A 27,869-nucleotide genomic window follows, 5' to 3' on the forward strand; every position below is an offset into this window, starting at 1 on the left:
AGCCAGGGAGCAGATCTGAACATGGTGGCCGCGCAGCTTCAGTGGCTGGTGGCTCCTACTTTCAATGGCTCTCAGCTCTCAGCTTCCTTCTCCTCATTCTGAACATTGGGGGGGGGGGTATTGGGGGCTCCCAAAGTGCTGGCCCCAGAAGCTGGAGCCAATGCACACCTGAGTTTCTCCCAGTCCTATCCAGAGGTGCTGGGAATTGAGCCAGGCACCTTTAGCGTGCAAGACAGGTGCTCTAACCACTGGGCAAAGGTGCTTTCCTCGAGAAATAGGAAACTGTCTTATATGCAGTCAGACCATTGGTCTGGCTCTGGCTCAGTCTCGTCAACACTAACAATTCATGCCCAAGCAGTTAGCAAAACCGAGGTGGAGGGGATGGAATAGGACGCCCCTATTTTCATTGGAGAAATGTCGGAGAGGATGGAATAGGATGTCCCCAGCGAGTGCAGAGAGCTCAGTACGTAGCAACTTCCTGTGATCCTAAAGCAGCTTACGGAAACTCATGATAGAAACGAAAAGAGAGATCACCACAGAGCAGCAATAAAAGCTGCCAATCTGAAACAGCAGCCCATTTTAAAATGGGCTGCATCAGGCACATTGAAAGCATGTTGATGGGCAATGCATTTGCTTCTAAGCAGTGCTGTGTGCGTTGCAGGACGGTGCTATTGAAGAAGAATATATGTTATACATTATACATAAAGTCTTCTTTAAACACAAAGACCGTTCGATCGATGAAGGAGACGCGTTTTCTAAATGCTCCTCTGGGAAGTGTCAAACTGCTGCTTGCGGAAAGGACCGTTTGCTGAGTTATTTGTTCCAAAGACCATTTTCAAGCACACAGAAAAAAGGAAAGAAAATCAGAGGTGTCTGAGAAGGGGATGGGGAGATGGGGTATTAACATTTTATATTTTTTATTTTGCCTCCCACCTGCTGGTGATCAATTTGTGGTGGGCAAAGGGGAAATCTCTTTTAGCTGCATCTCATAAGCTACCTGTGGATCTCAGTAGCGGAAAGGGACCAGTTCGCTACCAAAGACATTTTCCACTTTAATTTTACTTCACATGCTCTGTGGATGACTTTCAACACTGAACACCACAGGCCTTCGAACACAGGCCTGGCTTAGATTCAGTTCTGCAGTAGTGATAGCCAGGAGAGAAATTTGACAATACAGCTCAGGTTTTACAAGATCCTCTTTTTTCCTGACACTTTGGAAAAGTTTACACTTTGAACAATATTATTAGGGAAAGAATATATACATGCATTTAAAAATCATAATTTTAAAAGGGGGGAAGGGTGTAAAACCCATATATTCAGACATAAGCAGGGGGACGGAGATGACATCTAAAATAGCATTGTAAGGGGGGGGGGACCTTTAAATTTTAAATAATATTTGACGATGCAGAAATGCTTTATATATCCATAGCAGGTTTCTCATGACTGAAAACTTTTCATTTTGCAACGCCGAGGTTTTGTTATGGTGACAACTGTGATCCAATTAACCAGCTCCCAAATCTTAACGAATGAAGTCATCCTTTTTAGGTTTGAGGTTGCTTGTTCAGATGATCTGTGTAGCCTTCAATATATAAAGAAAGGGTTCTCATATAAAGAAGGTATATTTTTAGTCTGGCTGAAAGGAAACGATAGCAGGTCTTGGTTTACTTGCAGATGAAAGACTTTAACTGCCGGCTACCACCATTCGCTCCAGCGAGGTTCCTGCAAGGCGTCACCACTGGGCTTTTCTCGATGCTCCCTCGAAAAAACCAGCAAAAGAAGTGTGACAGAATCGATTGCACCTTCGTGGCAATTCTTGCAGCCCTGACAAGGCTCGTTTCCTTCCTCGCGCAGCTCGCCTCCGGCATTCCAGGTTGCTGATGCCCTGGCAAGCAAGGATGGAATGGGAGAGACCCAGATTCTCTTTCTGCTCAGGGAAACGAGAAGAGATTCCCCAGGCTGTTCTCCCTGAGTTTTTGCAGCAGCCGCCAAGATCTGCCTGGTGTTTCCTTGCCACTCTCTGTGTGTCTGCAGCAGAATGATGCTTAGGAGGGGAGGGGGAGAGGGGGGAGAGAGAGAGTTGAGGGAGCCTGCCTCTTTGCATCTTCTCCTCCTGCTGTGGCAGTTCTTAGCTTGCCCGGGAAATAGAGGCAGCCTCCAGAGGATGTAACCTGGCGACCTGCAGCCATCCTTTTCACTCTTGGATCTTTCTCAGGGAACGCTTGGACCACTGAAAGTCAGGGTTGAAGAGTCTCCAGCAATTTCAAAAAGGTAAAGGGACTCTGTGCTCCTGGACAGAAGATGTCCATCTCAAGAGACCAGGCAAAAGCCATCTCCTGCCTGACATTTCTCCCTCCTCGCTGCCTTAGAGGTGAGACTTCTTTTTTCCATTCTTTCGCAGGAAGGGTATCTGAAGTTATCAGAGGGGCAGCCTCTCATGCGCTATGTGCAGAAAGCCAGTCTCAGCCTGGGATTTTGCAGGGCACCCTGGGGGAAGGGGAGAAGTTGTACTTCTTCTGAAGTAGATGTTTGGCATTTGTTTAAAGTGTTTTTAAGGGGAGTGAGGAGGAGAGAGACTTTTGAGAAGATGCATCTCTCTCCGAAAGAGCGCAGCCGATTCATTGTTAACAGCCGAGGGAGACGAGACAGAGAGATGCGAGTACTAATGGGCACTCAGGAAGACGTCTAACCTGGGGTGATGTTGCAGTTCAGCACGACTATGTGGGGTGCAGAGGTTCTTTCACGGCCTAACGCTTTGCCTACATGGCGCGCATGAAATCTAAAATGGCCCAAGCATCCGTGGTGTTTAAAGAGATGGGATTTGGGAGAGTGATGTCTATCACTCTGCGAACAAAGGAGTGCCAACTCTCTTAAGAGAAGCGGGGCACCTAAAGGTCCTAAAGTCTGACCCCCACAAGCTCCCACTCTCCTAGACATCCCATTTGCAAATCAAACCTTTGCTAGATCTCACGTTGGCTGAAGACATCCAGTCTAGACTTGTTTGCTGCCAAGTTCAAATGCCCTCTCTGTGGTTGGCAGCCCATCCCTGTTGCCTTCAGACGGTGTCCCTAAATATCATTTTATTCAGCTGCTGGCTGTGGTAGGCCAGTTTCCCCCACCTAGTGCTGGCCAGTTGTTTTGTACTACAATTCCCATCATCTGGGACTGATGGGTGTAGTCTAAACATAGGGGGTGCACCAAGTCAAGGAAGGCTCTTCTAGGCTATATATGGCCATTGAGTTCCTTAATGCAAACCTTGTTAAATCGAGGGCATATTGTTTAATACTTGCACAGTACCATTTGTGTAAAATGAGGTCCCTGGTCTCAAGGACCTTCCAGTGTAAATACCAGGATGTGGGTGAAAGGCAGAAAAAAGTTGAGGAATGGATACCATGAGAGCTATGAACATAATTATGTTTGCGTGCTGGATTAGAAGTCTTATTGCCACTGCTCAGTTTTCGGAACTTCTTGATGATTAGAATTCATTGTCTGTCATGATAATCTCTTTCTCTCTCTCTCTCTCTAAATTTTAACTCACCAATTTGATTTATCTGCACTTCTGATTATCTGAACAATTCGGATGTCTCAGGCTATTTTGCTAAAGGAGAATTTTCTGTGTGTGTGTGTGTGTGTGTGTGTGTGTGTGTGCCTTTGCAATATGCATCAATGAATTCACACTGAATGTATAAAATCAATCCAATATTAGACTTTCCAACTCCTTCCTACATCCCTTCCCAGTGACTTGGCTGCAACATTTAATCTAGTTCCCTAATTAGAGAAGAAAGAATGCAGGGGATGGGGAGGTCCCTTAATGAAATCCACAAGTGACATCCCTTCTCACTCCAGCAAATCACGTTCTCCCTCCACCTTTTGAAGTCTTCTAAAATCAGTCATGAATGGGACCAGGCCATTTCTCCCACCTTCCGCTCCAGCCACCTGTGACCCAAATGCTGGTTTGGAAGAGGTACCTGCAAAGGAAACAGGAAAAAAACGGATCTGAGATTAAGGCAACACCTTGCTTGGAGAAACTGCTGGGTGACCCTAAGCTTGTGACTTCCAACTCAGAGGTTTGCCCAAGCGAGCCCCTTTGAAATGGAAGGAGGGCGTGTGGAGGCTAGTCCATTAATGCAAACGGGTCACTACCCCATGAACATCAGCCTTGATTCTTCCAAACCTGCCTGCCTTCTTTTGACCGGCCCAGAGGATGATCTTGCCTGTTTCCTTCTCCTCCCTAGTCTCGTTTTTGCAGGGAGGACCACGGGGGGAAACGTAGAATTAATTGGCTCTACCTGTCACTGGCTCCATCTCTGTCTATCATTGGTTCTGTTGGCTTCTCTGCCCCAGCATCGTTTTTACGGTGTAAAAACACAGTAGAGAATGTCCATTTGGATTGTGCCCATTATCTGATGCTACAAAACCGGGGTAGCCAGAACGCTACCTTCCAGATGTGGCTGGATTACACGTGAGGTAATGTGGGGTATTACGTTCTGAGGCAGCACACCTCTGAGTGAAATTGTGTACATCTGGAGCACCATTGGAAAAGCCCGCAAGCACCCTCTAAACATCTGGAAACCCTTGAAAACCCCTTTAAAAAAAAATAATCAGCACTTACCATGTCCACCAAACTCCACCACATTCGCTCCCCGCAAGCCTCCTTGCTCAAAGGTGGCTAGGTTCATAGCAGGGGCAATCAGAATAAGGGCCACTAACTGACGGCTGATTCAGGACTTTAAATTGTGCTCTTATATCAAATTCCCTTTTCTGTGTATACTGTAATGTTTTACTGTTGCTATGGCCATTGGCTAATGCGAATAAAGTTATATCTTATCTCCTTGCTCAAACTCCAACTCTCCACAGACCTCAAAGGCAGTGGCGTAGGAAGGGGGTGTGCGGTGGGTGCGGACTGCCCCGGGTGTCATCACTGAGGGGGGGGTGACAAACTGACAAAAATATGTGTTTTTGAAAAATAATAATTCCTGCACCTGCCGCACCCCCCTCTTCCTATGCCACGGCAGGAGCACTCTCCCCTCAAGTGATTTCCAAAAACCAGAAGCATTTCTGCCTCCAGATTTGCAGGCAGAGCGTGGCCTTTATGACTAGTAGCCTTCCACAGCCCTCTCCTCCATAAATCTGCCTAATCCAGACGCATAGCTAGGTGAGGCGGGGGGCACTGGGTGCCACACCGCGGGGCTGCAGAAGGCCTGAGCCACACGTCTCTCCTGAGGGGGAGGCGGTTGGCGGACTGCCTGCAAGTTCCGTCCTGCTTTTTTGAGCAGCGCGGGACTTGCGTCTGCCCACCCCCTCAGCTGTCCTACAGCTGAGGGGGAGGCTTAGCCCGCCATGCCCCCACAGGCAGCTTTCCCCCCCCCCATGGGCGGCTTGCTCCGCCCCCAGCTGCAGGGCACACGCGCAGCCCCGGGCACCCAAGCGACTAGCTATGCCACTGCTCAAAGGCTGGGGCAAGAGCTCATAGGATTGCTGTTTTTGCTGTTTCCACAATCTTTCGAGGCTGTTTTTTTTTCCTTTTTCAATTTTTTTTATTGATTTTCCAGAATTTTAAACAAACAAACAAACATTTATCTTAACTATACTTAATCCAATCTTAGTAACATTATTAAATGGCTTCCTCGAATCCCCCTGCCTGAGTTTCATTGTATATCTTTGTAACAGTTTTCCAAAACCAATTTTCTCATAAAATTAACTTAGTCACTTAACATCTTTCTTCCTTCTCATTTTAACTTTAAACATATTGTTCTCTAACATCACATATTTAAATCCTAAGCCTATCTGGTATTTGCAAGTTTTTCCAATTAAGTTATCTTAGCATATTTAACTAAATAGTCTTTGAATTTCATCCAGTCGTCCTGGTACTCCTCCTCCTTCTGGTCGCGGACTCTTCCAGGCAGGTCGGCTAGCTCCGAAAAGTCCATCATCTTCATCTGCCATTCCTTTCGGGGCTGTTTTTGCCCCTTTTCATGCCGCGTCCAGGTTGACAGCGATGCACGCATGCACAGTTGTGTGTGCCTTGAATGAGCGTGAATGGGGAGTTGCCTATTCAACTTCCATCAGCCCCAAGCAGCATGGAATCATGGGAGAAGTAGTCCAGCAACACCTGAAGGGTGCCATATTGACTAACGCTACAAAAATATGTTGTTTTCAGGGGAAGGGTCCGGCCTCAGAATTTGTGCCCTGCCAGTGTTCATATTTCCGAAGCAAACAATATTAATAAAGAGAGTGATCCTTTAGTGAGGAGATTTGTTGGGGTGGATTCAGCAGACCCTTTCCCAACCTTCCAGATATTTTGTACTACAATTCCCATCGCAATGGCCATGGCGACTGGGGCTGGCAGGAGTTATAGTTCCACAACAACTAGAGGGCACTCGGCTGGGGAAGACTGTAGCAGTGAATCAGGAAAACGGTAGGCCCAAATGATTGCTGACCACCCGTTGCACATCAGAATTTGCACTCAGCTCTCCGCAGTGTAGAAGAGCCGATTCATATTGTAATGACTACATAGAATAAATCTTCCTAATAATATTAGTGCAGCTATAATATCTAAATGAATCATCAGCACGATTTAGCAATTTAAGGCACTTCTGATCTACTAAAAAGATGCAGATTTTTTAAAAAAACATATTATTTTTAATAAAAGGACTTACAAGAATTGCAGGTAGCAAGTACTGTCTTAAAAGCGACATGTCTCTTCTCTTTGAGGAAGGAGGAAATGCCACTTCTTGGAAGATTATACCTGCTATGAGATCATCATCTAGCAAAGAAAGCATGCCTCTCTTTTTTGCTTTAGGACAATTCTTTTCAAACATTTGCAGATTTATGCCAGTTTTATTAATGGACCAGTGGGTAATTCAGCGTAACAGCCTTATATTTTACCGTGCCCGTTTCATTATGATTGAACTGCACTTGGGGAAACATAGAATATATATTTAAAAAGGAGACGGCGAAGAATAAGCGTTGAAAAGGAGACTGATAACTGTGCTTACACGAGCTGTCTTAACTATTTATTCTCTTAGTCGCTGTGCATCCTGAAATTGGGTAATCTTTGCCTGCAGAAGTTAGTCTGCAGTATATAAAGCATGCAACTCACAGATCCGCATAAATGCTTTTGCCAACCAGTGGCGTAGCGTGGGGGGTGCAGGGGGTGCCGGCCGCACCGGGCGCAACATCTGGGGTTAGGGCAAATCCACGGGTTAGGGGGCGCAAATCCACAGGTTAGGGGGCGCAAATTACTTGCCTTGCCCCGGGTGCTGACAACCCACACTACGCCGCTGTTGCCAACTTCCCATCTCCTCCATCAGATCAAGGCAGGCTGCCGTCTTTCAAACCTCCCTAGCTATGAGCTAGCGAGAGAACTAGATTGAGTTGGCTGAAATCAGCTGTTTGCTTAAGCTGCTGGGGTGTCATGGAATGCTCACAAACATTTCCCAACTGCTTCGAAGTGTCAAGGATTCTCCGCCCATAGAGTCCGGGAACAACTGGTGTTGGTGGAAAGGCCACAATTCCACCATTGGTGAACTCTTAAACTAGCCTCTGTCCAGCCTGGTGCCCTTCAATGCTACCTGCTCCCTGGTAGCTGTAGTCCAAATCAGCTAGAGGGCCCCAGGTTGGCAAAGACTGCCTCAGACCGTGTGTCTATGAGAGTGGCAGGTGAGCAGTGTGTGTGAATGGGGTTTATGGCTGGCTCAAGATTTTATGTTGCCTAAAGCAAAGAAATGGGATGCAGGTGGCGCTGTAGGTTAAACCACTGAGCCTAGGACTTGCTGATCAGAAGGTTGGCGGTTCGAATCCCCGCGACGGGGTGAGCTCCCGTTGCTCGGTCCCAGCTCCTGCCCACCTAGCAGTTCGAAAGCACGTCCAAGTGCAAGTAGATAAATAGGTAGCGCTCCGGCGGGAAGGTAAACAGCGTTTCCATGCGCTGCCCTGGTTCGCCAGAAGCGGCTTAGTCCTGCTGGCCACATGACCTGGAAGCTGTACGCCGGCTCCCTCGGCCAGTAAAGCGAGATGAGCACCACAACCCCAGAGTCGGTCACAACTGGACCGAATGGTCAGGGGTCCCTTTACCTTTACCTTAAAGCAAAGAAGAGTTTGGATTTGATATCCAGCTTTATCACTACCCGAAGGAGTAGGCCAGATGTCCTCCCCTTATTCCACGTAGGGGAGCAGAGTGGAAGTTAACTCATATTTCAACACCAGCAATGAGACAGAGTTCCCACCCCACCCCTAAGGCAACTGCTGAGCTTAAGAGCAGCTCTGCTCAGCAGGAATGGCCAGGAATAACCCCTCTCCTAGGCACACCAGCATCTGTTGCCAGAGGCAGCCGAATCAATTGACCTAACGGTAGGGCCGGCGCTGATCATTTTGGTATCCAAGTGCTGCATTTTATTTCCAAGTGGGAGAGCATCTGAGAGCATCGGTAGGGAACCAGACAAAGCACACATCTGCGAATTTGCATCAGTCTCCATTTGCTGCATCTAACGTGCCGGAGGTTTGCTTTATTTATTTTTTTGCAGCTGAAGCAATTGGCCTGAAATAATAACAAGCTCGTGTCTCTTCTCCGCACAGCGGTCTGCTCAAAGCATGTTGGTCAGGATCGGCCCCAGCCCATTTTCGGAACAGCATCTTCTCGCCGTGGAGGATTCGGGTCAGGAGTATTCCACCCGGAAGTCACCCTCAGCTCCATTCATGCCTGAAGGACCCTCCGCGTCCCCTGAGCCAGACCTTCTGCTGCCCGCCAATGCCACCAACGCCACGGACTGTGGGGAGGATATACTGCTGTACGGGGACACTGAGAAGGTCATCATCGGGACGGTCCTCTCGGTCATCACTCTGCTGACTATTGCGGGCAACAGCTTGGTCGTCATCTCCGTATGCATCGTCAAAAAGCTCCGCCAGCCGTCCAACTACCTGGTGGTCTCCTTGGCTGCGGCGGACTTGTCTGTGGCCTTTGCCGTCATGCCCTTCGTCATCATCACCGACCTGGTGGGAGGGGAGTGGCTCTTTGGGGAGGTCTTCTGCAACGTCTTCATTGCCATGGACGTCATGTGCTGCACGGCATCCATCATGACGCTCTGCGTCATCAGCGTGGACCGGTAAGGATGGTCTCCTGTTTTACGAATCATAGGCTCACGGAATTGTGTGTTTTTGTGCGCGTATGCGTGTGGAAATGTTCAGTGGAAACAGCAGCAGGGGCAGGAAACAGAGAAGAGACTGTCCAGGTTCATAGAATCATTGGATTGTTGTGGGAATGTTCAGGGATGCAGGAGAGGATATATTGTCTGATCATAGCCTTTCCAACTTGCGTTAACAAGTTCACAATTTAGCAGAGTAATATTCCCCTTTTAAACTCACAGCGGATGCGTTTGCTCAGGCTCACTAAAGCCTCTATAACTGTTCTGGTATTTTCCCCTTATTCCCTCATAAAAAATAAGACACGACACAGTCTTCTATAAAAGTATAAAGAGTTTACTCACATTCTGCTCTCAGTTGGATCCCAGAAGGCAGACTTAGCTTAGAAAAGTAACATTTACCTGGAAACTATCTCATAAGAAGACAGTCCCTTTGTCCTCTCTTGGCTGAAGCCAAGAGAGCATCTTTGGCTAAGCAGATGTTGCTTCTTCGATGCATGTAGTCAAAGAGAGAGAGTTGGCTGCCCTGCCCTGTGCTTTTGTTGTTACCTGCACAGGTGAGGCCACGCCCACCTCTAGTCACATGCAGAGGAAGTCTGTCCCAGCCCAGAAGGAAACAGGAGGTTTACCTGCTGGCTGGACAAACATTCCTCCCCATGTGTAAACATGTTCACTCTAGGAATGTTGTACTTGACTGCTCTTGTGTTTCACATCCCACAAAAATGCGCACATGGCCCTTGCAGGTCATCTAGACCAGCTTTCTCAACCCTGGGTCCCCAGATGTCATTGGACTACAACTCCCACCATCCCCTGACCACTGTTCCTGCTAGCTAGGGATGATTGGAGTTGAGAAAGGTCTAGATCTAGATCAAAACAGGAAACCCCCGGCTAGAGCATTTGCTACACAACTCGTTCTGTCGGCGCAAGGATTTGCCCTTGTGGGAAGGAACTTTCTCCCCTCTCCTCCCCCCCCCCAAAAAAAAAAATAAAACCTTTCCGAAGCAAATTTGGAGAAGGCATGGAGTGTACTCAGGGGAAGAAGTAGGAGAGAGGTTCCATTTTATACCTACAAATCCTTGCGTGAACAGAACGAGCGTGTTGGATACCACCCATGGTCCCTGATAATTTCTTGCTGCTGAATGTGAAATGTATGCTATTGAAGGAGCACCACTAAATAAGCAACTACCTTATGGATGATGATGATCGTGGATGTGCAGCCTTTGCATTTAGATCCTTTTGCTCGATTGGGAACAGTACGAGGCTGCGAGGAATTCAGATGGGCAGAGTCATTGCTTAGAGGCAGAGCACATGTCGTGCATACAGAAAACCTTAACCAGGCCAGTTATTTAGAATCACTGTCATTGTCTGGTGTGCTCTGTACTGAACTGCAAATGAAACTCTCTCTAAGTTTCTCACTGAAGTACAGGGAAATTAAGAGGATGGTGTGCGTGGCCTAAAGGTGACATTTCCTGACGGAGGCCACCCGATAGTCTAACCAATTCAGTTGTCTGAGTGTCTTTATTTATGTATTGAGAACAGCCACAGGGAGATGCCTGCAGGCTTGGGGGAAATCGGAGACTTGCAGATGTAGGAGCGAGGAGAATCTGTTGAACATCACCCTCCAAAAAGCAAAACAGCCCAATGAAGATGGCATGTACTCAGTGCCTGCAGAATGTTGAGAGGGGTGAAACTGAAAATAATAATAATAATAATAATAATAATAATAATAATAATAATAATAATAATAAATTATTTATACCCCACCCATCTGGCTGAGTTTGCCCCCAATCGAGTGTTAAAAACAATACAGCATTAAATATTAAAAACTTCCCTAAACAGGGCTCCCTTCAGATGTCATAGAATCATAGAGTTGGAATAGAGCACAAGGGCCATCGAGTCCAACCCCCTGCCAAGCAGGAAACACCATCAGAGCACTCCTGACATATGGTTGTCAAGCCTCTGCTTAAAGACCTCCAAAGAAGGAGACTCCACCACACTCCTTGGCAGCAAATGCCACTGTCGAACAGCTCTTACTGTCAGGAAGTTCTTCCTAATGTTTAGGTGGAATCTTCTTTCTTGTAGTTTGGATCCATTGCTCCGTGTCCGCTTCTCTGGAGCAGCAGAAAACAACCTTTCTCCCTCCTCTATATGACATCCTTTTATATATTTGAACATGGCTATCATATCACCCCTTAACCTCCTCTTCTCCAGGCTAAACATGCCCAGCTCCCTTAGCCGTTCCTCATAAGGCATCGTTTCCAGGCCTTTGACCATTTTGGTTGCCCTCCTCTGGACACGTTCCAGTTTGTCAGTGTCCTTCTTGAACTGTGGTGCCCAGAACTGGACACAGTACTCCAGGTGAGGTCTGACCAGAGCAGAATACAGTGGCACTATTACTTCCCTTGATCTAGATGCTATACTCCTATTGATGCAGCCCAGAATTGCATTGGCTTTGTTAGCTGCCGCGTTACACTGTTGGCTCATGCTTACACAAAGATTATGGCTGGGTGTTGCAACATCCGCTGTTCATCATGATGTCTTGATGGAAAGATTGTGTCAAGCCATAGTGCCTTTTTCCATTGCTTTCCTTTCTAGGGGTGGGGGGAGTTGGGGAGGGGTTGAAAGCAGTTTATAGTGCAAAAGCACCCAAACCACTTTAATTTTACATCCTGAATTTTCTGGTAAGTGCTTGAATCCCAGCTACAAAACGGTCCTGGAAGTCTAGAAGCCAAGGGGGCCTCACTACTGTAAATCCAAACCAAATCTGCCAAGATAATGAATTTGTTTCTTTGCGGTATTTATATCCCACTTGTCCAAGGAGCAAAAGGGGGGGGGGTGCGCATGGACCTCTCCCGCCTCTCTTAATCCCCACAACAATCCTGTGAGGTAGGTTAGGCTGAGGTCACCCTGTGAGCTTCGTGCCTAAGTGGGGATTTGAACTCGTGTCTCTCCCCGGTCCTAGTCTGGCACTCTGCACCGCACCGTCCAGCTATCCCTTGATGCTTTTAAAATACCCTGTTCTTCTCCCCCCAGTCTGTGCACTTAATTCCTTGTCTGTGCGACTTTCTATCTTTGAAACAAAAACAAAGGAAAGAAATCTGAGCAGAATTAGGAAGCAGACACTTAAAGTTAATTGTGCAAGTTACAGCAGCAGCGTCTCTGAATGCAAAGGGTAGGCGTGTGGAATTCATAAGCAATCCCAGACTGCACGTATTTAATGTTTGGTGCTCCCGTTAGAAGGAGCCATAAAGTCTGAGAGGTAGAGATTTATTTTATTTATTTGGAAATGTCTGCACTGCCCTTCAGTATAAATATGCAGAGAAATAAAAAGGAGCAGCCTCTTCGGCGAAGGGCGCCCATTGTACACAAGCTGGGTTCAGCAATCGCATTTATCACTGCCTGTTGTTGTGGCTTTTAAAAAAAGAATGGTTACGAAGCAGAACTCCCTTGTAGCAGGGATGGGGAGCTGTTTCCAGCCTGAGGGCTGTCTTTCCTTCTGGGCAATCTTCCAAGGGCCACATGCCAGTGTTTGGAGGGCCAGAGGCAAAGGCAGGTGGAACAATGAATATTTTTATAGCTTTGTACAACAGGCTGGTTCCTACACATACTCACACCCCTCTCTCTGCCCTCCATCCAAACAAGGAAGAGACATGATCAGAGTTCAAGGACAAATCCTAGCCAGGCAAAAACCATTGAGGAAGGTGAGAAGGAAGGCTAATGAGAGGTTTTGCTTGGGGATAACACAAGTGGCTGGGGTGGAGGTAATAATAATAATAATAATAATAATAATAATAATAATAATTTATTATTTGTACCCCGCCCATCTGGCTGGGTTTCCCCAGCCACTCTGGGCGGCTTCCAACAAGGATTAAAAATACATCAAAATGTCACACATTAAAAATTTCCCTGAACAGGGCTGCCTTCAGATGTCTTGTAAATGTCAGGTAGTTGTTTATCTCTTTGCCACCTGATGGGAGGGCGTTCCACAGGGCGGGTGCCACCACCGAGAAGGCCCTCTGCCTGGTTCCCTGTAGCAAGGCCAGGGAGAGGGCTCTAAGGGGCAGCATTTGTTCCCTTGTTCTGAGGCTCCTCACCTCTGCATTGAAGAGGTGGCCCATTTGGTGGCCAACACAGCTCCAGTGATTGGTCCCTTCATCCATCCCTCTGAGATACCTTTGATCTAAGGTTAAACACTCACATTTTTGCTAGCAGAAAACAACAATAGTCAGTTACCAACTCAGTTAGAGCTCAGTCTTTTCTTTAGCTTCAATATAAAAAAAAGGTAAAGGACCTCTGACAGTTAAGTCCAGTCGCGGACGACTCTGGGGTTGCGGCGCTCATCTCGCTTTACAGGCCGAGGGAGCTGGCATTTGTCCGCAGACAATTTTTTCTGGGTCATTTGGACAGCATGACTAGGCCGCTTATGGCGAGACCAGAGCAGCGCACAGAAATGCCGTTTACCTTCCTGCCGGAGTGGTACCTATTTATCTACTTGCACTTTGACGTGCTTTCGAACTGCTAGGTTGGCAGGAGCAGGGACTGAGCAATGGGAGCTCACCCCATCGCGGGGATTCGATATAAAAAAGGTAAAGGGACCCCTGACCATTAGGTCCAGTCGTGACCGACTCTGGGGTTGCAGCGCTCATCTCGCTTTAGTGGCCGAGGGAGCCAGCGTACAGCTTCCGGGTCATGTAGCCAGCATGACTAAGCCGCTTCTGGCAAAACCAGAGCAGCACACGGAAACACCGTTTACCCTCCCGCTGGAGCGGTACCTATTTATCTACTTGCACTTTGACGTGCTTTTGAACTGCTAGGTGGGCAGGAGCAGGGACTGAGCAATGGGAGCTCACCCCGTCGCAGGGATTTGATATAGCCCCGTGGAAAATCCCCACATTCAAGCCTTCGTTAATGTACATTTGGGAATTCCCCATTTCAGTGTCAATTAAACAATTGTACTTAACAAGTCCATCGCCTTTGGCTTGGGCTGGGCACACCTGACTTGACTGTGTTGCAGGTGGTGGATGGTGTGGGCGCGATGGCAGCACTCACCTGACCTCCAGTCAGTTGCATCATTGCTGCTTACTGGGAGGTTAGAGGGGGAGAGGAGTCAGGAGATTGGTGCAGTGTCGACGCGCCAGAGGGAGTGCAGGATTGGCTCCACTGGTGCATTTGCTCCACTGCGACCTCGCATGCCCCCTCAGCAGCGACGCAACTGATGGGAGGTTGGGTGAGTAACGCCACTACACCTTCTTGGAATAATAGGTCCAGAATTGCCCAAGAAAGATGTTAGATTGTTTTTGTACGCCACAACTGCTGCTAGGATTTTGGTAGCCAAGAACTGGAAATTAAAAGAAGTGCCAACAGTGGAGGAACGGGAGATGAAGATAATGGATTTTTGGGAGCTAGCCAACCTGACCAGAAGAGTCCGTGACCAAAAGGAGGAGGAGTACCAGGAGGAATGGATGAAATCCAAAGACTATTTAGCTAAATATGCTAAGATGATTTAAATAGAAATACTTGCAATTACCAGATTGGCTTAGGATTTAAATATGTAATGTTATAGAACAATATGTTTAAAGTTAATATGAAAAGAAAGAAAGATGTTACTTGACTAAGTAAATGTTATGAGAAATTAGTTTTGGAACTGTTACAATGATATACACTGAAATTCACGTCCTAGGATCCTCGTACCTACGGGACCGCCTCTCCCGGTGTGCCCCACGGAGGACCTTAAGGTTCATAAATAGCAACACCCTAGAGGTCCCGGGCCCTAAAGAAGGCAGATTAGCCTCAACCGGAGGCAGGGCCTTTTCAACACTGGCCCCGGCCTGGTGGATCGCTCTGTCTCATGAGACCAGGGCCCTGCAGGATCTGATTTCTTTCCACAGGGCCTGTAAGACAGAGTTGTTCCACCTGGCCTTTGGCTTGGAGCCAATTTGATTCCCTCCCCCTCTTTCTTTTTTCCTTTCTCCTCCTGTGATGAGGCTGCATTTTAATATTTTAATGTTTCAATATTTTAATGTTGTCTTTTAATCTTGTTTTTAAGTTGTATTCATTCAACTTGTTTTTATTATTGCTTGTTAGCCGCCCTGAGCCCGGCCTTGGCTGGGGAGGGCGGGGTATAAATATTATTATTATTATTATTATTATTATTATTATTATTATTATTATACACTGAAATTCAGCCAGGGGGATTTGAGGAAGTCATTCGATAATGTTAACAAAAGTGGAATTATTACAGTTAGGATCTATGCTTGTTTGTTTGTTCATAAATTTGGAAAATCAATACAAAAAAAATGGAAAAAACAAACAAACACCACCACACCTACCTGCGTGTTGCATGTCTTGCACACGTGTTACATGTCTTGCACACGTGGTCCCTGGGGACTCAGCATGGGTGTCGGCGGGTCTGGCATCCGACCCCTCCTCACGTGTGTCTCAACGGGCTTCTGTGTGCTCTGAAATGAATAAATCCTGAGAGGTGCTGGCTGCCTGCAGGTGTCGCCGAAGCAAATAGGACCTGACACTGTGCCCAGCAACTGGAGCAGACCCTGAACAGCATTAAGCATGCATGCAGCACCCTTCTCTAAGCCTTACGCGACTCCAGATCAAAGTACAGATTAATTAATCACTTAACGATCCCTTGCAAGTCTTTTCACGGCCTCCTTCCAGCTGCTGTGCGCATTGCTGGTGATAGAAGCACTGCTAATCCAGATCTCTTTTTTAAAAAACACTGAACTGAAATAAACTCTGCCGTCCTGACGAATTTTCAGCCGAGTGCTCTTTTCTGCGAAGCCTCAGAAACTTCCGCCTGTTACATCCATCTGAGACCTGCACCGGTGGCTGAATTGCTACTGGGCCAGGTTTAAGGTGGGGCTATTAGCATGCAAAGCGCTTAACAACTTGGGACCAGTTTGCCTACAAGAACGCCTGACCCCACATGCATCCACTCGACTGCTGCAATTGGGGGAACTCACACTGTTACAAGTGCCACATAAAACCCATTTCTCATTGGTAAGAACTCAGTCTTTTACTGTGGCAGCACCTGCCCTTTGGAACTCCCCACCACTTGATAGCAGGCAGGCACTCTTTTTGGCACCTGCTAAAAACATTCTTGTTTAGACAAGCCTACCCAGATGGTTAAATAGTTGGTGCAAGTTGTTATTGTTATTTACATATACCCTGCCCATCTGACTGGGTTGCCCCAGCCAAAGTTTAATCTATTTTTAGTCTATTACCTTAACTTTTCAAAAGTTTTAAATTATCATTGTTAAAGTTTAAAATTTTCTTATTGATGATTTTGTTGCTCTATCTTTTTTTGTCAACTGCTTTGAGGCTGTGTTTGTGGGTTGGTGGTTTGTTTGTTTTTTACAACTGAGAGATGTATAATTTTTGTGAAATAAATAAACATCATATATTTTATTTTATTTTTTGAGTTGGGTGGTTTGAGACAGCCACACACCTCTTGTTCCATGAAGGATGTCTGCATAGCTTTTGCCTTTCTAAACTTTCTAAATCCAGTCATTCCGGCGTTTCTTCCACAATAAACATAATAAGCATTTAGACAATTAGAATAAAATTATTCTCAACCCGGCTCTCTCAACCCGGCTCCCTCCAGATGTTTTAGACCTCAACTCTCATCAGTCCTGGCCAGCCCAGATCCCACTGCACCTTTGGAGGGGTTTCTGGGGCCACAGAGATATCCTGGGATCTGGATCACGACACTGCATGCCCATTTCTGTTTTGCTGATTAAATCCTTACAGCAATTGCAAACAGTCCTCCATACGATGTGCTAACGCAACTTGGTTATGCAACGGACCCTGGACCCTGCTATTTTTACATTAACTCCAAGAGCTAGCAGGACCCCCTGTAGGACATGCCCACACTTTGTTGCCTGGTAACCAAAGAGATGTAATTAGAACAGAGTTATTTTTTAAAAAAAGAGAGAAACCCTACCACGTGGGTTCTAGTGGCGGTTCCTGAGAGGGTGGTTAAAAGGTGGCTGTGTTCACTGCTGCAAAGATTTGTGACCCACTTTGCATTGCCCAAAAGAAACTCAGTTCAGCAGCTGCAGTGTCGTGGGCCGAGGGAATAAGTGACCTGTGCGGAGTTTTGTTTTGCTGAGTTAGAGCATCGAACCACCTAGCCCTGAGCAGTGTCTCCTTGGAGGGAGAGCTGAGCTTTCCCCCATCCCTGCTAACTGGGACACCGGCTGGAGATACCAGGGTTTGAATCCACCCTGGACGCAGCGCATGACAAGCACATGGCTCCACCTCAACCACTGGCTCTGCCCCATGTGTCGGGGGGTGATGCGAGTGATGGGAATTGTGTTCAGGTCACATTTAAAGGCGTTCCTGCTTAATTTGCCTTTCTGAAATAGCATGAGAGTCGAAACGTGGCCACCTTTCAAAAATTCACACTTCCCCGAATTTTGCAGTGCAGTTCTCCAGTCAAGTCATGTGTATAAAAAATGCATATGGCATAAATAGGCATGCCTTTGTGAAGACAACATACAACATGCATGAACCTAGCTGGACCCTGAGATCATCCTCTGAGGCCCTTCTTTGTGTGCCTCCTCCACATGAGGTCCAGAGGGTGGCAACACGAGAACAGGGCCTTTTCTGTGGTGGCTCCCCATTTGTGCAATGCTCTCCCAGGGAGGCTCATCTGGTGCCTTCATTATACATCTTTAGTTGCCAAGCAAGAATATTCCTCTTCTCCCAAGTCTTTGGCTAATTAAACTATCTATGACCTTTTAAACTGTGGGGGTACTGTTTTTGTTTGTTACGAAAATCCTCGTTATTGCATATTTTTACATGGCTGTTTATTCGTATATATATATTTTAAAAATGTATATGGATGTTTTATGATGGCCTATATTTCTAATTGGGACGTGGGTGGCGCTGTGGTCTAAACCCCTGAGCCTCTTGGGCTTGCTGATTAGAAGGTCAGCGGTTCAAATCGCTGCCACAGGGTGAGCTCCCGTTGCTCTGTCCCAGCTCCTGCCAACTTAGCAGTTCGAAAGCACATCAGTGCAGGTAGATAAATAGGTTCCGCTGTGGCGGGAAGGTAAACAGTGTTTCCATGCGCTTCATGTTGCACCAGAAGCTGTTTAGTCATGCTGACCACATGACCCTGAAAGCTGTCTGTGGACAAACGCCGGCTCCCTCGGCCTGAAAATTGAGATGAGCACCACAACGCCATAGTCACCTTTGACTGGACTTAACCGTCCAGGGGTCCTTTACCTTTTTACCTAACCTTATACAGTGGTACCTCGGGTTACATATGCTTCAGGTGACATACGCTTCAGGTTACAGACTCAGCTAACCCAGAAATAGTGCTTCAGGTTAAGAACTTTGCTTCAGGATGAGAACAGAAATCGTGCTCTGGCGGCGCGGCGGCAGCAGGCAGCCCCATTAGCTAAAGTGGTGCTTCAGGTTAAGAACAGTTTCAGGTTAAGTACGGACCTCCGGAACGAATTAAGTACTTAACCCGAGGTACCACTGCATTTCTAATGCCTAATAAAGGTTTGACTAAGCCAAATCCAACCTACCAACCTTTCCTTGGTGTTTTCCAGGTACCTAGGAATAACCCGGCCGCTGACATATCCCGTGAGGCAAGACGGGAAGCTGATGGCCAAGATGGTGTTCATCGTTTGGCTCCTCTCGGCCTCCATCACTCTGCCCCCTTTGTTTGGCTGGGCGAAGAACATCACGGTGGAACGGGTGTGCCTCATCAGCCAGGACTTTGGCTACACTGTCTACTCCACCGGGGTCGCCTTCTACATACCCATGGCCGTCATGCTCGTCATGTACAACAGGATCTACAAGGCAGCCAAGGCCAGCGCTCAGAAACACCGCTTCATGGACTTCCCCAGGCCTTACGAGCCAGACGGAGCCTACTGCATCGAGCCTGGCGTCCGGCGCCAGCATAGCACCAAGAGGAGCAAGGCCGTGGAGCAATGCGCCTCCTTGTCCAAACTCCTCCGCCAAGACCGGAAGAATATCTCCATCTTCAAGAGGGAGCAGAAAGCAGCCAGGACCCTGGGCATCATCGTGGGGGCCTTCACCTTTTGCTGGCTCCCCTTCTTCCTGATGTCAACGGCCCGGCCGTTCATCTGCGGCAGCCGCTGCAGCTGCATCCCTTTGAGGCTGGAGAGGACTCTCCTCTGGCTGGGATATGCCAACTCCCTCATCAACCCCTTGATCTACGCCCTTTTCAACCGGGACCTGAGGACTACTTTCTGGAACCTCCTGCGCTGCAGCTACCGCAACATCAACCGCAGGCTGTCCGCCGCAAGCATGCACGAGGCCTTGAAAGCCACAGAGAAACACGAGGGCATCATCTAAGGCTGCGGGCCCATGTGGACGTTGGCGTTTAAAAGCGTGGCGGTCGCTCACTGAGGGAGGCAGACCCTCCCTGCGGCTGCCCGCTCACACCAAGGATTGGGGGCTCACCTGGATGGGCACCACCAAAGCAGGGCAACAATTACCCGGTTCCCCTGCAGCTTTGCAAATAAGTCTATGGAAGATGCTAGTTCACAAAAGGACCCAAATAAATCTGTGCATCTATGGCAGCCGTTTGCGGTATAAAGGGGAAACAATATTTTGCCACTTTCAAGGATTTTCCTAGGTGTGGAAATTGGGGAGAGGGGATTATAAGATCCTAGTAAACTCCTTGTAAGGGAGAGGAAATTAGCTGGCAAGCCAAGCGAGAATTGTATATCCGAGAGGCTGTAGCAAAGTTGCTCAACAGAAGCATTTCCCTGACCTGACGCCCTCCAGATAATTTGGACTTCAGCTCCCATCACCCCTGACCTTTGGCCATTCCGGCTGGAGCTGATGGGAGTTGGAGTCTCACGACATCTGGAAGTCACCAGGATGAAGAAGGCATGACATCTGCTGTGGAGCTCTTATGTAATAATAATACTTAACATTTATACAGTTTTTCCCGAGTGCCCAGGGCATTTCGCATTCATTTGCCTCGATTATCCTTACCGTACGACGCGTAAGGATAGTCATAGCCACTAGGGACTGAGAGAGAGGAAGCGGTTTATGTTAACAGACCATAGATGAGGCAAGAGGTCTATGTAGGGCTCTTCGTTTTCATGGGTGCACACACTGACCAAGTGAGGACTTCGATTTTGAGTATGGAACCCAGCGTGCTGAGATGCTCTGTCCCCATCTGAAATAAAAACAAATAGACAAGTTTCTAGTCCTTTGGCTAGAAAGGGAAGGCAAAAAGGGGAAAGGAGCAAAAATTTTCAGGGGACCTGACATTAGCACCTTGTGCCTCACTATGGGGGAGAGAGGTGGAGCCAGGCAGTGTGTCCATCTTGGCCAGCAATGTCTGCTCTGACTGAATCATAGAATCATAGAGTTGGAAGAGACCACAAGGGCCATCGAGTCCAACTCCCTGCCAAGCAGGAAACACCATCAGAGCACTCCTGACATATGGTTGTCAAGCCTCTGCTTAAAGACCTCCAAAGAAGGAGACTCCACCACACTCCTTGGCAGCAAATTCCACTGTCAAACAGCTCTTACTGTCAGGAAGTTCTTCCTAATGTTGAGGTGGAATCTTCTTTCTTGTAGTTTGGATCCATTGCTCCGTGTCCGCTTCTCTGGAGCAGCAGAAAACAACCTTTCTCCCTCCTCTATATGACATCCTTTTATATATTTGAACATGGCTATCATATCACCCCTTAACCTCCTCTTCTCCAGGCTAAACATGCCCAGCTCCCTTAGCCGTTGCTCATAAGGCATCGTTTCCAGGCCTTTGACCATTTTGGTTGCCCTCCTCTGAACACGTTCCAGTTTGTCAGTGTCCTTCTTGAACTGTAGTGCCCAGAACTGGACACAGTACTCCAGGTGAGGTCTGACCAGAGCAGAATACAGTGGCACTATTACTTCCCTCGATCTAGATGCTATACTCCTATTGATGCAGCCCAGAATTGGCAGCATGTCCCCAGGGTCTGAGGCAGCAAAAGGTCTTCCCCGGCCCCTGTTCTCTGATTCTTCTACCTGGAGATGCAAGGAATTGAACCAGGGCCTTCTACAAGCATAGCATTTGCTCAACCACTAAGCATTGGTTCAGTCCAGAAGGAGTTAAGCCAAATGAGTCAATACATTCTCATACATTCCTGACAAGACAGAAGTACTGTTTTTGGGGGACAGGGGGCGGGCGGGTGTGGAGGACTCCCTGGTCCTGAATGGGGTAACTGTGCCCCCTAAGGACCAGGTGCGCAGCCTGGGAGTCATTTTGGACTCACAGCTGTCCATGGAGGCGCAGGTCCATTCTGTATTCAGGGCAGCTGTCTACCAGCTCCACCTGGTACGCAGGATGAGACCCTCCTTGCCGTAGACTGTCTTGCCAGAGTGGTACATGCTCTAGTTATCTCCCACTTGGACTACTGCAATGCGCTCTACGTAGGGCTACCTTTCAAGGGGACCCAGAAACTTCAACTAATCCAGAATGTGGATTAGAATGTGGATAGAACTAATCTAGACTGGTGACTGGGGGCGGCCGCCAAGACCACATAACACCAGTCTTGAAAGACCTACATTGGCTCCCAGTACATTTCCGAGCACAATTCAAAGTGTTGGTGTTGACCTTTAAAGCCCTAAACGGCCTCAGCCCAGCATACCTGAAGGAGCGTCTCCACCCCCATTGTTCTGCCCAGACACTGAGGTCCAATGCCAAGGGCCTTCTGGTGGTTCCCTCATTGCGAGAAGCAAAGCTACAGGGAACCAGGCAGAGGGCCTTCTCAGTGGTGGCACTAGCCCTGTGGAACGCCCTCTCATCAGATGTCAAAGAGATAAACAACTACCTGACATTCAGAAGACATCTGAAGGCAGCCCTGTTCTGGGAAGTTTTTTATGTGTGACATTTTAGTGTATTTTTGGTCTTTGTAGAAGCCGCCCAGTGGCTGGGGAAACCCAGCCAGATGGGCAGGGTACAAAAAATTAATAATAATAATAATAATAATAATAATAATAATAATAATAATATGCACCCATGTAGACAGGTCGCAGAACGCAGTTTTTCTCCGCCTTCCTTGACGATTCCCTGGCCTCCCCACAAAGAGCCACATCCTGCGTTGATGCTGGATAGCTCAGTCGGTATAGCAAGGGACTCTTAATCCCAGAGTTGTGGGTTTGAGCTCCATGTTGGGCGAAAGATTCCTGCATTGCAGGGGGTTGGAGTTGGCCCCTTCCAACTCTACAATTCTATAATTATGTTATCAGAGATGCATATTTTCATTCCTTAGTTGGTGGCCTGGAGTTTATCAGGCTCAACAAGCCTCTTCCATCTGCCAACTGAGCTTGCTGTCCAACGCCTCCCTATCTCCCCACATTTCTTGCATTTTGCAGCAGCTGATGGCTCTGTTTCGCCAGTCTCTGCTGCCGTCTGGTAACCATGCATGTCCATGCATCCAAAGCAATGTACAGAAAACAAAAACAACATTATACCCATCAGGCAGAAACATGGTTTGGCTACATGCAGTGGCTTTTAGAAAGAACAACAATGGGCTAACTTTATCACAAAGAGGCGTACCACATTGGACTGGGGGACTGGCTATCGGACTGGAGGATGTGGATGGCGTTGTGGTCTAAACCACTGAGCCTCTTGGGCTTGCTGATCAGAAGGTTGGGGGTTTGAATCCCCGCCACGGGGTGAGCTTCCGTTGCTCTGTCCCAGGTCCTGCCAACTTAGCAGTTCGAAAGCACGCCAGCGCAAGTAGATAAACAGGTACTGCTGCGTTGGGAAGGTAAACAGTGTTTCCGTGCGCTCTGGTTTCCATCACAGTATCCTATTGTGCCAGAAGCAGTTTAGTCCTGCTGGCCACATGACCCAGAAAGCTGTCTGTGGACAAACGCCGGTTCCCTCGGCCTGAAAGCGAGATGAGAGCCGCAACCCCATAGTCGACTTGGACTGGACTTAACCACCCAGGGGTCCTTTACCTTTACCTTACTGGCTATCCATTCTGAGTTGCAACTGCAAGAGAATGGTGATGGAGCTTCGATAGCAGGTTAGAAAGTTTTGCCACTCTGCCACTCTGGTAATGTAAGCAAGTAAATCGGCAGAATGGAAATCCTCAGTGTTTTCTAGACCAAAGGCTCCTAAGTCTCAGAGATGAGAGTGATTTCAATGGTAGGGTCTAAATTGAAAACTTCAAGACACTCACTAGCTTCTAATTTCTTCAAATTTCAGCCAGCTTTGGAAACGAGAGGTCAGGAACACACTGGGTTAATTCAAGGGCGGAACGCAGCACCTTGAGAATCAATGGGAATGAAAAGGGCACTTTTGTGTGGAGGCAACTTGTTTAAAATAGCAGCACCCTACAAAAATCTTTGCCAACTTGGCCAACGTGCAGGTGGGGGTTGTCCTCCGAAACATCGGTAGGGCACCAAGTTGACAAGCGCTGCCCTACTCCGAACACACTCTAGAAAAACTGTGTGCATTGTGCATTTGTGTGTGCCTGGCGCAACCCTAGAGATGACACAACCATGTGGAGAACTTTCTGCAGGAACTACACAACGACAATCATCAGCATAATCTTTGTCCCTCTGGTCCAATATGGCAGACAGGGTAAAATCGCTTGGCCTAGCTATCCCAAGTAGTAGAGATGAGAGGGCCTGGGGGGGGGGGGACTGGGGAAATTGGGGGGGGGGACTAATTTCCCTCCATTTTTTCCCGTTTTCCCCCAAAGCCATTTTTTCCCAGAAAAATTGGAAAAAAAATTTGATATAGTTTGAATATTCCACACACTTTTTTCTCCATTTTTTTCTGGGGGAAAACCGACTTTGGGGGGGAAATGGGGGGAACCTGTCCCCCCCCCATTTTTCCAGTTTCCCCCAGAACTTCCCATCTCTACCAGGGAGCCTTTTTCCGTCTGAAGGCTATGTTCCCTTCTCACTCCCAGAAACAAAAGCCGGCTTAACGACGAGCGTGAATTTTACATTTGTATGATAAGTTAGTTTATACACACACATAGCCTGCAAGTCTCCCAGCAAAACCGGGACACCCCCCCCCTTTTTTTTTTATTGCTCGAGAACGGCTTGATTTTTTGAAAATAAATCTGATCTGAGAGAACACTGACAGATTCCAACCAGACTGAATTGATATTGAGAGGGTTTGTTTAAAAACACAGTGGCAATTTTTTCTGCCGGGGCTGATGGGAATCTCAAGGGCACCTCTTTGGGAAAGGCTTTTTCTACCAGGAACCAGGAAAACAGGCCAGTTGTTCCAAGGGCTGAGGGTGAAATCTGCGGTAATTCAAGAGTCCAAATTAAATAAAGGTGTTACTGACTTACCAGTTGAGCACCCTAGTTATTTGAATTTTGTGCACGCCCCATGGTACGTTTAGGTTGAAAACAGGTTGGGTTTGACTAGATGAGCCTTGTGGTCCCTTCCAATTCCACAATTCTGTGATCCCAATGTACAGTGGTACCTCGGGTTACAGACGCTTCAGGTTACAGACTCCGCTAACCCAGAAATAGTACCTCGAGTTAAGAACTTTGCTTCAGGATGAGAACAGAAATCGTGCTCTGGGGGCAGCGGGAGGCCCCATTTGCTAAAGTGGTACCTCAGGTTAAGGACAGTTTCAGGTTAAGAACGGACCTCCAGAACGAATTAAGTTCTTAACTCGAGGTACCACTGTAGATTGTTTTCCTGTCAAGGGCCACCTTATCTTACTCAGTCATGACTGTAGTGGCAGGGCTGTCTTGCATACAGCACTGGCGGTTTGAGGGGTGCTCTGTGAAGCCCATGAGGAATCCCCTCCAGCACCCACAACATCACCTGCTGGAGGGGATTATTTATGCCCAGGCACCTTCTATTTCCCTTTCTCCGGTTGATGCAGATGGCAGATTGACTTTTCCTTCAGTCCTTTGCCAAAGCTTTGCATCTTCCTTCCCAGGGCTGCTACATCCTCACCTGCCACCTTCTTAAGTAGGGTATAAAGAGTAACAGCAAGGAGAAGAGAGGAGAAGAAAGGAGAAGAAAGGAGAGGAGAGGAGAGGAGAGGAGAGGAGAGGAGAGGAGAGAGAGAGAGAGAGAGAGAGAGAGAGAGAGAGAGAGAGAGAAGGGGCTTCTTGCCCATAGAGGCAAGTGGTGCAGAGCACCAGGGCGCCATGTTCTGGAGGGCACCAGGGAAGAGGCAGAGGCTGGACGTGGCGCCTCCTAGCATCAGCTCGCTGCCCTCGCCCGCCTCTGCCATGCCGCGCCGAAGCAGCACCTCGCCCAGAGCCTCCGCCTGCCATAGCCACCGTGGCACGGGTGCCAGGGAAGAGGCAGAGGTTGGGTGTGGCACCTCCCGGCATCAGCTCACCGCCCTCGCCCACCTCGCTGAAGCAGCACCGCGCCCAGAGCCTCCGCCTCTTCCCTGCAAGAGGAGCCGCCCTCCAACCGCTGCCCGCCTCCTCCAGCCCTGTAAAGCTGCCAGCAACACCGTAAAAAGGTTGGCAACTCTGGGAAACAGGGTGTCTGTGCGCACCGGAGGGATCTTTGCACCACGGCGCCGGATATACTTAAGATGGCCCTGTGAGAGACAGACAGACACACACACAGAGACAGACAGAAAGACAGGGCTCTTTTCCTTCTTTTTGCCAAATTGTGCTCTCTGCTATGCAGGCTCAATACGAGCAGGCCGTATATCACAATTTGTGCAGACATTTTTTAAAATTGCAATGCAAATCACCCAGAAATGTGTCTGATCATCTTCTGGCTCCCATCGGCGCTGGGAAAGGAGCAGCTCCCGACTTCATGGAGTAGCAGAGTACAAAGAAATAAAGTGACAAAGCGGAGGGGCTGGGCAATATCTGGTTTTCAACATTGTGATATATCGCCAGCTAAACACTGTGATATACTGATACATCACAATGTCTGAAAGAAGGATGAAGCGATGTAGAGGCACTGGCTGGCTTCAGGGTCTTTCCCAAATTGTAATTTTTGCATGGCACACGTGTGTGTGTGCGCACACACACACACACATATCATGGTTCGCGATATATCAAGAGGTCAAAAATTATGAAACTGGTATCACGATATGGACTTCAAGCCGGTTTGGGATGATATATCAAAATATCGCCCAGCCCTGCAAAGCAGTGACACAAAAATGCTGGGACAGGTACTTGCTCACCTGTTGAGCATGATGTGCTTTGAGCTCAAGAGGATCGTATTGAGAGGAGGAACATCGATTTCAAAAAGGAGTGGGAACCATTTATAAACTATATAAAAAGACAGTATAAAGATTTGGACCCACTGGCAGGTTTTGACTAAACGTTCACCACTATATAAGAGGTAAAACCAGCAGGGTACAGAATTTGTTTAATAAATCAATACGGAAATACGGGGGAAGCCAAAGAGGGGGGAGGGGAGAAATATGGATATATAAATTGTTCAATTAAGATTTGTTGACAATTCGTTGTTACAATTTGAAAATTCAATAAAATTTATTTTAAGAGAGAGAGAGAGAGAGAGGAGAAACATGTAAGAGTGTACCAAGGGCCACATTCCTTCATGGACAACCTTTTGGGGGCCACGCACCAGCAATGGATGAAGCCAGAAGCAAAAGTGGGTATGGCTAGAGGAAAAGCAAGTGGAGAAATGGATAGGAGTCCTTGCATCAGAAGCATTATTGGCGATGGAAGAGAGACAGCCTTCTCTGTGGTTGCTCCCATTTTGTGGAATTCCTTCCTGAAAGAGGTTAGACTGGCTCTGTTTTTCTTAGCCTTCTGCCAGCAGATGAAGATCTTCAGACCAGCCCTTGGAAACTAAGGTGCAAACAGTTCTGGTCGCTCGCTCTTTCAGGAGGCAGAGACGGTCACCAACTTGAATGGCTTTAAAAGAGGGTTGGAAAAATTCATGGAGGAGAAAAGGGCAATCAATGTAATGATCTCAGACAGGCAAGCAAGCCTTGATAAGAATTAATAACTCTCTGGCAGTTTTATGGTATGTTTATTTATAAATTACATCCAGAGTGCGGCTCGCAACCTGCTGCTCTTTGAAACAAGTTGGTCACTCTGAGTCTCTGCCCCTGTCACAGCAAGAAGGGCGCCAAAGTCCAGCGCTTCCTCTTTTGCACCTTTGTTGCATTTTAACCCTTTCAGCTCTCCGGGTTTGGGGAGAAGGAGGGTGGAATGCCCCCCTGCTCTCAAAAGAACTCTCAGCAGGCTGTTTCTCTGCTGGTTGCATAGCAACTCTCTCACTGCCGTCTATCTCTCCCCCTCCACCTTCTAGTGAGCTGTCTGTGTCTGCTGCTCTAGCTGAGTCATGGAACTCTTGGTGAAGGGGGGGGGGCAAGCCCTCCCCTTCCTGCTCTGTCTGCAATCTTTCTTCTCCAGAGTTGGACTCTGTCTCTCTTTGTACTGCCAATCCCTCATCTCCTGAGTCTGACTCTTCCCAGGCGTTCAATTCAGCCACGTCCCTGACAATCAATGGCTTCTAGCCACAATGGCCCCTGCAGCTGGAAAAAGCAATGTTTCTGGATGTCAGTTGCTGGAAAACATGGGAGGGGAGAGGGCTCTAGTGCTCGAATCCTGCTTGCTGGTTTCCCAAAAGAGGCATCTGGTCGGCCACTGTGAGAACAAGGATGTGGGACTAGATGGGCCATTGGCCTGATCCAGTAGGTTTTTCTTATGTTCACCAAACACAGAGGGAGAAGAATGTACAGAAGGACCCCCAAAGCCTTGCACTCCTAGATGGCTCAGTCAGCAGAGCATGAAACTCTT

General features: G+C 47.8%; 1 protein-coding gene across 1 annotated transcript; it reads left to right on the forward strand.

Moving 5' to 3' along the window:
• The first annotated feature begins 1,602 nt into the window (after positions 1 to 1,602).
• On the forward strand, positions 1,603 to 25,163 carry LOC114604650 (5-hydroxytryptamine receptor 7-like). The gene is made up of 3 exons (XM_028744983.2): positions 1,603 to 2,368; positions 8,575 to 9,101; positions 18,716 to 25,163. Exons 2-3 carry the CDS (start codon positions 8,590 to 8,592, stop codon positions 19,485 to 19,487), a joined length of 1,284 nt encoding a protein of 427 aa, XP_028600816.1. The 5' UTR covers positions 1,603 to 2,368; positions 8,575 to 8,589; the 3' UTR covers positions 19,488 to 25,163.
• The last annotated feature ends 2,706 nt before the right edge of the window (positions 25,164 to 27,869 follow it).

Source organism: Podarcis muralis, chromosome 9 (assembly GCF_964188315.1).
Source record: "Podarcis muralis chromosome 9, rPodMur119.hap1.1, whole genome shotgun sequence".
Lineage (NCBI taxonomy): Eukaryota > Metazoa > Chordata > Lepidosauria > Squamata > Lacertidae > Podarcis > Podarcis muralis.

What these genes read in the sequence shown, in the direction of transcription:
- LOC114604650 (XM_028744983.2), top strand. Translation starts at nt 8,590, where the DNA reads ATGTTGGTCAGGATCGGCCCCAGCCCATTTTCGGAACAGCATCTTCTC. An exon ending in TGCGTCATCAGCGTGGACCG is followed by an intron (nt 9,102 to 18,715) that starts GTAAGGATGGTC and finishes GGTGTTTTCCAG; the next exon opens with GTACCTAGGAATAACCCGGC.